Below are 12757 nucleotides of genomic sequence, written 5' to 3'. Positions count from 1 at the left end.
GTCTGTTTTATCTAGCATGTCCCTAACATTTTTCGACAATGCCCCCTTGGCTATCTTTAGCCCCATACAGTCATACCTGTAGGAGCTTATGGATGGAGCCATCCTACAGAAAAGATTGGTAAATATACAGTAGCTCAGCATGTTTTCAAAAGAAAATGCTGCAGATAAAAGACATCATGAATGAACATTACTCTTTTTCATTTCAGTTCCTGGTTAAAACGTACATTCACAAATGACTTCTTAAATGACATATACACAGGGGAATGTCTGTAAACAGCTATGGTTACTGCTTGTCAGTTCAGCAGTTTTTCTATCTATGCATACCTCATCAATATGTAAAATGTATGTATCAGACCCTGATGCAGCGGTGTTCCACCGAGACAGTATGAAAGATTAGTCCCAGTAAGATGGTCCAATAATGTCCTCAAATTATTTGAAATATGAGCCCGTAACTTGCAGCCCTTGAGGGTGCCAAATTGATTTATACAATTTACACATTCTGGCCTCTTATAGGCAGCAATTATTGGTCCTGGCACAGAATTGAGCCTTTTGTTAAAAAGAAAATGCAATGAAGTTACTGTGTTTGGTTTGACTGTATCCAAATAGGTAGCTGTGTCAGCATGCATGGGTTACAAAAAAATAGGTAAAGGATAGAAAAGAGGCTCTTTTCGGCTGTGAAGCAGCGACAGCCGAAAACTTTACCTGTTACTTTGTTTTGACTATGATATCTCAAAAGGTGATTGTACAAAAAAAAAGAATCTGAAAGTAGAAAATGCCTATAGACAGAATAGAAACATATACAGTATGATTGCCTGATAAAGGTACTGGTGTGTTTACTGTATAGAATGCATTAAAAACTAAATATGTACTGTATATTATATTTTAAAGGTACAGACACAAGGGCTTCCGAGTGAGTTTGCTCCAATTGCAGGTTTTGCTCCATCATCCCAACATTGTGTGACCTGGGTCATGTCACAAGCTGCCTGTAACTGGAATTCCCCATGGTTGGGATTAGTTTGTCAGGGCTCTTTCAGTTCCTGGCACAACTGTAGCCAGGTTTGCGGAGGCTTGTGATGACAAGAGTGAGGGACATACCTCTCCTCCAGTTGGAGCTAAATCTCATGTTCATCACTGCAGAGATTAAAGCGGTTGATACAGGTGTGAGATTCCTCATTGTTTATTTTTGGAAAAAGTACCCTGACATTTCCTTGACAGGACAACATTGGATGTCAATTTTTGTTAATTTGTGCATGTTAACAAAAAAGCATCATACACCCTACTGCTTGCCACTGTTCAACAAATTCTTATCAGTGGACCTCTCTTGCCTTAAGATTGGTGTGTAAATTAGGAAGAGGCTTCTTTTTGTTTTTTATAACAATAACGCAAAATCCAATCAGATGCCAGCGTCCCAGCACGAGAACATTGCGGCACCATCGATCTATGAATGATTGTCACCATGCATACAGTAGGTATAGGGATTGTTCATGCATAAAGTACCGTTGATGATTCTACATTACATTGGTATTGTATGTAATTAAAAAAATATATCTTTAGACTTATTGTTAACATCTTGACTCATTAAAAAAACTCAGAGGACCCCGGAGTTCTGTCTGCAAATCAGAGTTGTTCACATCGACCAGAAATGCCATTCATCACAGAAACAAAGAACTGTACATGAAAGAACAGAAAGACAGTGTTCCTGCAGGCATGGAATTTCTTCTTGAGTAGATACTGTAGCTACAATGTTTTAAATCATTTGCAGTGTCTGTAATAACTACAATATGCATTTGAATATATTTAGATGCAGTGGAGTTTATTTACAGAAGCTTCTATAATTATAAGGTGCACTATTTCCTTAGGGTTATAAATGTATAATGTGAACCTTATGGCATAAGAACCTTGAATGAAGCCGGGTGTGTACATTTTCCTTATTGTGAGATGAGAAAAGGACTTTCCAAAGTGTTCAATTATTCTCTGTGAAGCTCCCTTGCCCATCAGCATTTGCTGTGCTATTCATGTTTTCTTCTAAGCGGTACTTCAAAAAGAATTTTAAATGGTCTTAAATATGAGGACAAAAGAAAAAGAGTGTTAAAATTTAAAATCTTTTGTGCAGTTTTCATCAGCTTGCCATTTCGGAGATGTTTATAGTAAAGGCTAATTTATTGTCTATCCAGAACAGGTCCAGTGAATTTCTTTTTAAGGAACTGCAGTGTTGCTATAAGTGATATTCATATCATGCACTCTGTCCTTTGGGAGACCTATTTCTCAAGTGGATTTGACCTCAAACCAGTGTCTCACTGGTTTAAGCAAGAAAGGTATGCTTCTTTCAACTTTGCCCATTCGTTTTCTTTTTTTTTGCTAAAAATGAATAGAAAAAGAACAAGCAAAAGAAAATATAAGTGCTTCTGTTTCTCCTAAAGAGGATATGTTCAGTTTTAGTGGAAAATAATCTATACACAAGCACCTAGACGTGTTATTTATCCTTTAGATAGGTTTGTCGTAAATGAGCATCTTGAGCTCTAACACAGCATTTTCAGCACTGATGATTTGAAGATCTGAATTTCCGTAGAATTCAAGACCACTTTCCCCAGTGGATACTAAAGTGAACTTAGTTAAATCTGTGAAAATCATCCAACAGCCATGAATTTATAACTCGACAGTTGATTCCACTTTGGTTTAATGGATTGTCCATACCTACTTAATGCACAGGGGGCATTATAGTTCCAAACAGCTTTATATACAGTACATTGCCTAGTGCTTACACTTTGAAAGCCTGCTGACTTTAGGACTAACTCCTTGAAAATGTAAGTCCTTACTATAAAATGACAGAATAGCTCTTTATCATGCCTCATTGCCACTTATTCACTCTATAATGGCGGTCAAGCCCATAGCTTTCTAAAGCCGCTGCATGATGTTACAAATGGCAAAAAGAGAACATTCCCTTGAGGAAGAAATACATGATACGCTTCAGTCATCTTTGCTTATTGATTTTACTTTTTGAGGCACATTAACTTGCAAGTGAGTGCTAAATGGCAACATGTATTACGCTGACAAAGCCTTCCTGCAGCCCAGCATACCGAGGGATCTTTTTAGCTTTCCGATCACCTGGTTTCCCGGGTTATAAAGCACGAAGATAGCTCAAGTACCGAAAACATTAACTTTATAATATTTCATTTTTATTCGAATGCTCTCTTCACAAGCGCTCTAAAATAGAATTTAAGTGGACTAAATTTCTGCATGGCTTGGCATGGCTTTTCTTTCAGATTACTCACTGTCATACATCCACATACAGTGGAGGTGAATATGATGTCCATTCACTTCAATCTACAATAATAAAAAAAGAAAAGCTGCGAGCAAAAGGACGATTTTTTAAGACATGCGATTTTCAGCTTGAGTACATAGATCTCTCCAAGGGATTTGTTTTAGTTTTGTCTCAATGTTTTGAAATTTAATTCCCTTACATTTCTCATCCATCAAAGGTAAAAGAATATGATAGACAGCTGTGAGAAACCTCAGCTCACTTTCTGCTATTACATTGCATATTGTTTATAGGGAAGAAACATAACAACTCACAATAATCATGTAGTGTTGTTTTTTAGGGGCCTGAGAATCTGTTCTCATCATGCAGAGGTTCAGAATGTCGTACTATGTAGCTGTATGGATTATTTGTGTTGCCACTGTTTCAGTTGTCCCTTCACATTAGTCTCGTTGATGAATATCAGAGCCTAGTTCTAGGTGTTGATGTGCATGTGACTGAGGAGCCACATTTCTGTGCATTGAAACAATAAAGAGGTATATAAAAAAAGATTCATAATGTTTTAAGAAGCATCTTTTCTTAACAAAGAATTACATTAAAGTGAAAAACAGTTGAAATTATAAGAATAAATGAATTAGATATGAGCAATGTAACAATGACAAATGTAAGTGAAAAAAGTATTGACTTTAATTAATCACTGCTTTCAATGGTCTTATAGAAAAAGGAAAAATCCTGAAATAGCTCAGGAAATGTAAGATGTGTATAAATGAAAGATTGAGAAAATGCTGAAAAATGTTGGCTTTGAGAAGGTACAAAAGGGTTTTGATACATCATGACATTTCTATGGTTACTACAGCAACAGCAGTTATTAGGTCCTATTTTTTAATCCCTGAATCATATAAGCATGAGTCTCTTTTCTGTTAGAATCTAACCTTGTTTCTGTAGTACCAAAAGATGAAGTACTGTACACGTCATATGAAATAATTAGTAAAGAGTTAATACTTATATCACACAAGACAAGGAGGAACAGTTCCTTATTCATCAATACCTGTCTTTACCTTTTCTTATTAAGGCTAAGTAACATTTTCCTAAATACTTTTATTCCCTGAAAACAAGAGTTGTAAACTCTTAAAGATCTATGACACTCCTGAATTTTATTGGAGGCTACATTTCTTTGTCTGAATGTTTACCTTCAGATGTGTTATTTTGTTGCTAGACACTAACAGACTGAAGTCATTTTGTTGTGTTAGCCCCATTCTACAGTATGTCTGTTGGAATGAAAGGCACATTTTGTCCTGTTTTGTAGAGGCTGGAGATGGGCCTTCCTAGCAATCCATCTAATTGTTTTCCTTTCCTGGTGAGTGGTTGTCATGGATATCTCAAGTCCTCCATCAACTTCAAAGCCAGGTGAACTTTTGTTTCTGCCGGTTTGCCTGCATTCCTGGTTTACCTTTTAAACAGATTTTGAGTCCGAGTTTTTATTCAAAACACAGGAGAAAACTTGATAGTAGTCAGATTCTCTCCGTGAAGAATCTGTTGTTAACACAATGTGATTGGTCCCAATTTAAATGAGACCACTGCTGCAATTCCTAAGCTTTAGCCAAGCCTTCCTTCCACAATCATGTCCCCACAAGCAGAATAAGATGTTTTATTTGCCTCAATGTCCACTTCATTCAAGCTTTTGCACTGCTGTCTGATGGAATGCCAATGGGAAAGAGGCAGTCAGTCCTCTACATCCAACCCCTGACCTCTTTATCAGACAGCAACTTCATTAGACTCCCAGCTCACAGTCCCATTACTGGAGTGTTCAGCCAAGCACCATCTATTATTCATACAGTGCATTAATTACCAAATCACTCTCTCCATCTCCCCAGGCAGATATTACACAGAATTTAGTACCTTTCCCTACTGTTTGCAGAGGTGAGGCTCATGTTGCTTGAGGTTGCATACAAAAATGCCCATACTGTTTCTCCATGGTGCATACATAAAATAAAGTACATTGTAATCATTATCTTAGCCAGGAGTGTCCCTGGTGACGGCCATATTCATCAGTTTCCAAGACCTTGGGTTAACACTGATGTTAAATGGCTTTGTTTTGTTTGTTGTGCTGTATTATGTTAAAATGTAAAATTGAGTGCCAATGTAAAATTTTGCATTAAAGATTTATGAAAGTTTAGCTTATTTGTAAAATTTGATTTTTTTTTAAAACCTGCCAGGGTCTTAGCTGCTTTAAAGCACAAAGGAATTTGCATTATTTACTTATCTCCATCTACTGAACCAATAAAAGTGGAGCAAAACTTCGGAAAGTTTTCAGATGGAACAAAATGCATCATTAGTGGTTTCCAAATCATGTTTCAGATCAAAGTCCAGTGGAATATTTCCAGATCTTACCAGACCTGATCTTGGACAGCTTCATTCAGTTCTTTTTTGAGTCGTCCTTATATCATGAATTTCTAAAAATGAGACAATTTCATTTTTGGCACTGAGGTAGATGATTTGTTCAACTAATTAGTTGAGACATAATTTGAAATGCAAATCCCAATACCCTGTAGCTCTCATTGACCACTCTTTGCAGTTCTTGACTTAATTGGTTATAAACTTGATCAAAACACACCTGTGATTCAAGACTTTTACAAATTGATGGCTTAAGGGAAACCTATAAATAGGGTCTAGATTTGTCTTTGATCCCTAACTTGTTATTCAGTCCTCCAGGATGAAGAGGTCGATATAGCCTCTTCTAAAGTAACTTATTATACAATCATACCATCGCAATACCTTAATCAACTCAACTGCTGAGATACTGTTGCCTCACTGTTTAGTATGCTTGTTGACAAATCCCTGTCTCTTGCAATGGTCAGTGTTCAGCAGGGGAATATTAGTGTCTACAAATGCTTTTTCCACACCTACACTCCAGAGTCACTCTTTCAATAATCAATCTTTTATTTAGTTTTTATGATTTTAATTATTAATCTATTGTAATCTTTTGAATGTGCTTCAATTAACTTGCAGTTTGTGAAAAATAAGTTACATACCGTATGCTGGTATCCATTTCACCAGGGGAATATTCTTGTGCTCATTCACTCTGTGAAAGGCTTTTTGATGAACACTTTTCATTAATTGCATCAATGTATGGAATTGCACAAATAAATCATCACATTTTTCTTCTCATCACATAATTAATTACAGTTCCCCTTCTTATGTAGTGACTGATGAGATTACCAATACAGTACACATGGACTGGGCTATAGGATCACAATTGAACAATTTGTTAGGAGTCTTCTGACCAATAAGTCACAATGGTTTTTTACTTTTATAAGAACTGATTGGGCACCTTTACTATACTGAGTGCAGCACTACAATAATTTACAGATTTAGTTGTAGATACATTTGCAAGTTCCTCTTTAATGAGGGGAAGAAAGGTAGAATGGAATTAATGCTGCTGTCTCAGAGTTTCTGGGTTCTGATTTGTGAAAAGCCTTCTGTGTGGAATTTGCATGTTCTTCCTTTCTCAGTGTGGGTTTCATCCATGTGCTCCATGTTTCTCCCACTCTCTACAAACCTGCTGTGTGGATTACCTGCTATCTGTGGGTGTGTACCCTGTGATGGATGTCGTCCCATTCAGAAATTAGTTTTGCCTTTTGTGTTACTCTCCAGCTCACCAAATCCTTTTTTACTTTCTGAAAATACATCAATGCTTCCTGAATTGTATTTTTGATGCATTGTGATGTTTGGAACTATCGAGTTACTTATTTAAATTTTACAGTCTTGGCAATGAATGTAGATTTCTTGCATAGTGAGCACAATAGTCTCTACAGTCTGTCTTTTAGGAGTTACGGCTTGATTTGGAGACTACAGTTTCAAAGATCAGACTTTACTGTCGGAAATTCCTCTGGATATTTTAGTTAACTAGGAGATATTTGGTTGGTTTTTGAGCTTTTGCTAAAGGACCTTTAATTTAATTGGGATTTTTGCATGTTGGAGTGCAAGTTTTTCTCTCCCCTTGCCTCACAAAGATAAGTGTTTGTTAAAGATGTTAAAAATATAACTTGTAAATAAAATACATTTGTGTTCTATTAGAATGATGTACAGAAAATAACACATAAAGATATATATATATACTGTATGTGTGTGCAGAAAGAATATTGCAATGTAAAAAATTGAGGAAAAATTATTAAAAAGACTGCTCGTGCATGATTTGGGAGAGGTGAAGAACGCATCATAAATATTGGATGAAACAGCCTTCTGGGTATTTCAATATGGATAACTGTGCTTTTGTAGAAGGAGATGGCATTGAAGTACACAGGGAGTGATTGTTTAGCTTGCTTCTCCTTGTTCAAGTTATGCTTGTGTTTATTGGTCCTTCAAGGACTGCATTCTGCTGAAAGGAGAACCTGCACAAGGTTGAGGTGCAGTAGGAGAATTTTAAAGTAAAAAACATCTACTGCCTTCTCTTTGCAACATCCTTCCTGCATAATTATCATACATAATTATTGTGATAATTAGTCGGTAACTACACATGAGTATTCTGAAAGTTTTAGAGAAATAGAACAGGTTTAGCAATCTGTTCCTCTCACATGTTTGGAATTCCCTATAGTAACCGACCCAAACATGAGTCACTTGTCAAGTATACTTGTAAGCAGACCAGAAAATGATTAAATACATTAAAATCATGTCACTTCATCCCTTACTGCAACAGATATAAAAGCGTGTCAGCAACAATTAAAGAATAATAATGTTGCCAACAAAATTTCAAAATGTTGTGATATGAAAGATGATTATGGATAGATTTCTGTGCTCTGTGGATAATTTATCTCGCATTTTCAGAAATCTCTGGTGATCGCTTCTCCTGTTCAGGTTACTTATACAAGAGTTTTTTTAATGTTGTTTTAAACAAGAAAGCTTAGACGTCAAATCATTCCTGGCACACAACAAGAATGAAAGCCATTTAAAGCGAGCAGTGGGCCGAAACTTGATCTTTGTGACAGAAGCATCATTCATCATTGTGGCTAAGTGCCAGCAGGCAGAATCGTGAGTCAAGGTGTTTACGTCGGTGTCAGAACCTTACAAGCTCTCTGGCTGCTTTCTTGGCACCCAGTAGTAATGAGTGGATTTAGAGGCTGTAAGAACTGGAGGAGCCTTGAAAGGCAAAACACTGGAAAGTAATGCAAACCTGCACTTTTGGGAATTGACTGTGCCTGGAAAGAAAATAAAGGGATTCAGCCGGAAAACACAAAATTGCAGAATTCCAATTCACAAGGCATAACACACTATAACAATGTGCAGCCCTGCAGAATTACAGTGAGATGTAGATTAGGAACCTTCTTCTTGTTCTTGCTATTATGACGTATGTACTGTATTATGCTTTATCAGCAATGAATATTGATACATTTTAGTTATTCTTATAACAGTTCCAGTGTTAGGTACTGTGTAAACACCATGCTTAAGATTGTTGCTAGTTTTAAAATGAGGAGAACCTGCACTTATCTCTCCCTGGGGGTGTGGGGTTATTGAAAGGGGGGGGACCCTATGCGCCTTGGCTCAATCAGCCCACTGGATGTCCCACCACTCACAGCCTGTGGGCGCTACGGGACATTTCTCTTATTAAGTCAAAAGTCTGTGTGACTTCTATCTATGGTAAAGCTATGTGGTGCTTGCCCTCCCAGCTGGCACATTTGGCATGCTCCTGAGCGTAGCTTAACAACTTGCTGTTGCCATCATAATGGCTGGTTAATTCCCCATGAATAAGACAGTCACCTGTGTAGAGACGCATATCAAAAGACCCTTATTAAGAGCCTACACAGCCATTAGCAGTGCCAGTTTTTTCAATGGGAATCATGGTCAGATATGTCAGTAGCCTATAAAAGAGTCACCTGCTCACATTTGGCAGAGGCTGTACTCTGATCCTGATCATTCCTTAATGAATGCTGTGTGAGCTCCAAATAGTAGTCTGTTTTGTTTGCATTAGCTATCAGGCATTCAGTGTGATGCTGCAGTTTCATACATTGCTCGGTATCGAGCTCTGTATCTTACAGATACTAACCTTTCCTGCCATTTTGTTAAAAATTAAATACCCTTTTTTATATTGTTTCTCTTTTAGTCTTAATATGATGTCTGTATAGATTCATTAAATGGTTAGATTTAGCTACCTCTTTTCAAATGCAGTGGATTTCTTTAACATGTGTATTCCATCATTTAATTGGCTTGAAAAAAATCAGCATTCTGTTTACTATTAATGGTCATTAATTTTTCTGGTATCATATTTCCTAATACAAGAATGCATTCTGATAATAAATACAAAAGCAGACGTTTCTTACCATCAAAGTTTACTTATTTTAATTTCCTGCTGTGGAGTTTTACAAGGGATGGAACGTTTACAATTACTGTGAGTTTTAAAAACATATGTGCGGGGGAGGTAGTGGTGTGTGGTTTGATCTCTGGATACAGTACTGGATACAGTACTTGATAATGATGCTCCACAGTTTCCAGTATCATTGAGGGGTATTTTAACTCGTATTAATCTGAACAGTTCTCTGTCTGTTTTCACAGGGAAGAGGCCATGATGTCCACATACTTTGAGAGTGTGGATGACCTTCTGGCTTCGTTCGGCCCAGTGCGGGACTGCTCCAAAGAGAACGGGGGATGCAGGAAAAATTTTAAGTGCGTTGCAGACCGAAGGGTGGACTCAACAGGCTGTATGGTAAGTGAAATGCAGGAAACAACCATACTGGGATGCACTTTTCAGACGCTAACAATAATGGCCTCCTCTAAAAATATTTTTAATACTAATACTAGGCAGGTTCCATTTTGTTTTGTGCACAACCTGGAACAGCATGATCAAACACTTCCTATAATCTTCTAAACCTGTGTGATTATCTTCCTTCTTGCCCTTTTGGGTTTTTCTTTCCATGTTCTGTACCTTCAGTTCTAACCACAGTTTCTGTTTCCAATTAGACTTTCAGGTTCATTTCAGTGAGTCATCTCTAGGCATAAGTGTAAAATGAGTTGGGAACCTGAAGTGCCCTTAGCTGTTGTGGTGAATTTGTACTCTATTGTCTACTGAAGTGATTCCGACAGCTGATTATGTACAGGCCAGAGGTCATTGGGATTGTGGAGTCCTGGTTATTACCTGAATCTTGTATCGACCTGTGTTGTTCCAATTGCACGTCGCTGTAGATGCATTAAGCTTTTGTACTTATAATGTAATATAATGCAATGTACTGTACTGTAGTATTGACAGCAGCAGTGATTAGGCCTGTGATGCCATATTTATTTTTCCTGGATTGTGATTTCGCTGTGAATGCATTAGGCGGCTACTGTACTCTGAGATGCTTCCAGTTTTTACTTTTACTCCATGTACAGTATAGTGTATTGCTACTTATTAATTTTCAATATGCCTATAAAATGACCCTCTTCTCTCAGTTTATTAAGAGTTTTCCTATATGGGTGTTGTGATTTCTAAATTCTACCCTAGTCCACTCTTTTATTTTTCCCCAGTATAAGTATAGACTGCAGTTTAGTATAGTATATGGGTAGGAATAGGCTATAATATGGTCAACTCATCCTAGAACAACATTTTCAATGTATTATAGGCTCAGAATCTCCCTCTATAATGAGCTTCAGTCCATAGAAAAACCGCAGAAAGGAAAATCAAGAATTAAGATACGGCCTCAGGAATCCAGCTTCTGTAAATCGCTCTGTTGACTTGTGGGCATTTCTCCAAAAAGCTGATTTAAACTTTGCTCTGTTTCACCCCAGACTGCATCTGAACAGGGCAGATAAATAAGGCAGGCGGTAATGATGCATACCCCTTGATTGGGAATTTATAGTCCCAGAGAATGCAGATCAGTAGCTGTAGAGCAGAAGAAGGCGGGTGTGAGTCGTAAACCAGTTAAATTGATGAGACTGAAATCCTGTTTTTGATAGACAGCTCAATTTTTCTAGCTCAAGACTGGATGAGCACAGCCTGACATTTTCACAACAACTGTTTCTGCCATAGGCAAGTGAGGAAAAAATGATTGATAATCTTATTAGACTTCCTTTTTGACTTAGATGTATAAAAATAATCTCAGAAATATAAAAAATACAGCTGTCATATAAACAGTATAATACAAAGGAGTCTTAATAGAGATGCAATATTGTGCAACACAAATTCTCATTAGAATCCCCAAACCGCAGGTTTTTTTTTCCACATCATATATTTTGGCAAGAAAATATATTCTGTCGATAAAATCTGTTTATACAGTATAACCTTCAGGAATAAAATTTAGAAAACCATCAATGAGTAAAATATCATGATTATGTTTCAAATAAAATTGAAGCTGTTTTGTATTACAGCCCTTATCTTACAAGAAAATCAGATTATTTTAGGCTTACATCCTAAAGGTAAAATAATCAATGAAAGAACCTTGACCACCTCATTTTGCTGAAACACTGAAAAAAAGAACTACATATAAAATGGTTTATAGTATCCTATACCTTTTGAAATAAATAAAACTATCCCAAAATTCTAATTTGCCTAAAAGAGCACTGGACAGATATAGAGACTGTTTCCAGGAGAAGCACTTCACATGTAAAAAGGATTGCTCTCAATATCCCACACACCTAGTCTCTCTTAGAACAGCCCTATATTTATTGAATAGCACGCATGATCTGCAGAGCCTCTGGGCAAAGATGTTTAAATCCAAGGGGAAATCCTTTGAGTAAGTAAACTTAACGGGTCAGGAAAATGTGTTTGGCTTAGTGCAATGGGATTGACCTGTGTGTGTGGTAAATCCATCTCTTTTATTACTATTACTGGGTTTTGAGATGATTGGAATGCTAAAATTAGCAATAGACTGTCTTGTCATAAAATAAAAACGGATTTGATATTGAACAGGTCATTTGATTTGAATAGGAATTTCAGCACTTTGTGGGAAGTATTTCCCAAGATACTGAAGTAAGCCTTCCTTATTGCAGTTATTTGATCTCAGGCTCTCTTATAGTTAGCACAGATGGAAAGGTACAGCCACCTGATGCTCCTAGGTTTGCAAAGTCTTAAACACTAGGTTTAAGAAGCAGGACTACTGATAGAGTGTGCTTAGGTACTATCACATGGTAAAAACAAGTCAAAAAGATCACTGGCTATTAGTAATATTTGCTAAATATTTAAGGTGCCCTCCTGGAAGCAGTTGCCTACATCCTGACAAAGGATTATCTCAAAAACATTAATTTAGTCAGTTGGATTGGATTTCACCTGCCTCAGCAAATGGTTGACTTAAGTATAGTAACAGCTAAATTTGCCCTAGACCATGGCAGCATCTCTGGATGTCTGGAATATGCCAGAAAGATAAGGTAACACTTCACCATGTCACAATATCTTTGTGCAGCATTCATTGAGGACATAGGTCAGCAATCCTTAAGTCAGACCTCCTTTCATCTTTAACAATTACGGTTAAAACTATCTCATCTCGACAAATGATTCTAGATTATACATCCCCCATACTATGAATACACACTAATGCA

The 12757-nt window shown here is 37.0% G+C and overlaps 1 protein-coding gene across 1 annotated transcript in view; it reads left to right on the top strand.

Moving 5' to 3' along the window:
* Positions 1–12757, top strand: part of LOC148816087 (astrotactin-2-like) — a 312272-nt gene that overhangs the window by 268274 nt on the left and 31241 nt on the right. The window contains exon 9 of the mRNA XM_088904657.1: positions 9803–9953. Within this exon, the coding sequence (XP_088760783.1) occupies positions 9803–9953 (151 nt within the window). The remainder of the gene's footprint in view (positions 1–9802; positions 9954–12757) is intronic.

Source organism: Atractosteus spatula, chromosome 23 (assembly GCF_055471065.1).
Source record: "Atractosteus spatula isolate fAtrSpa1 chromosome 23, fAtrSpa1.hap1, whole genome shotgun sequence".
NCBI lineage: Eukaryota > Metazoa > Chordata > Actinopteri > Semionotiformes > Lepisosteidae > Atractosteus > Atractosteus spatula.
The sequence above is the reverse complement of the archived record's forward strand: the minus strand, read 5'-3'. Positions and strand labels throughout refer to the sequence as shown.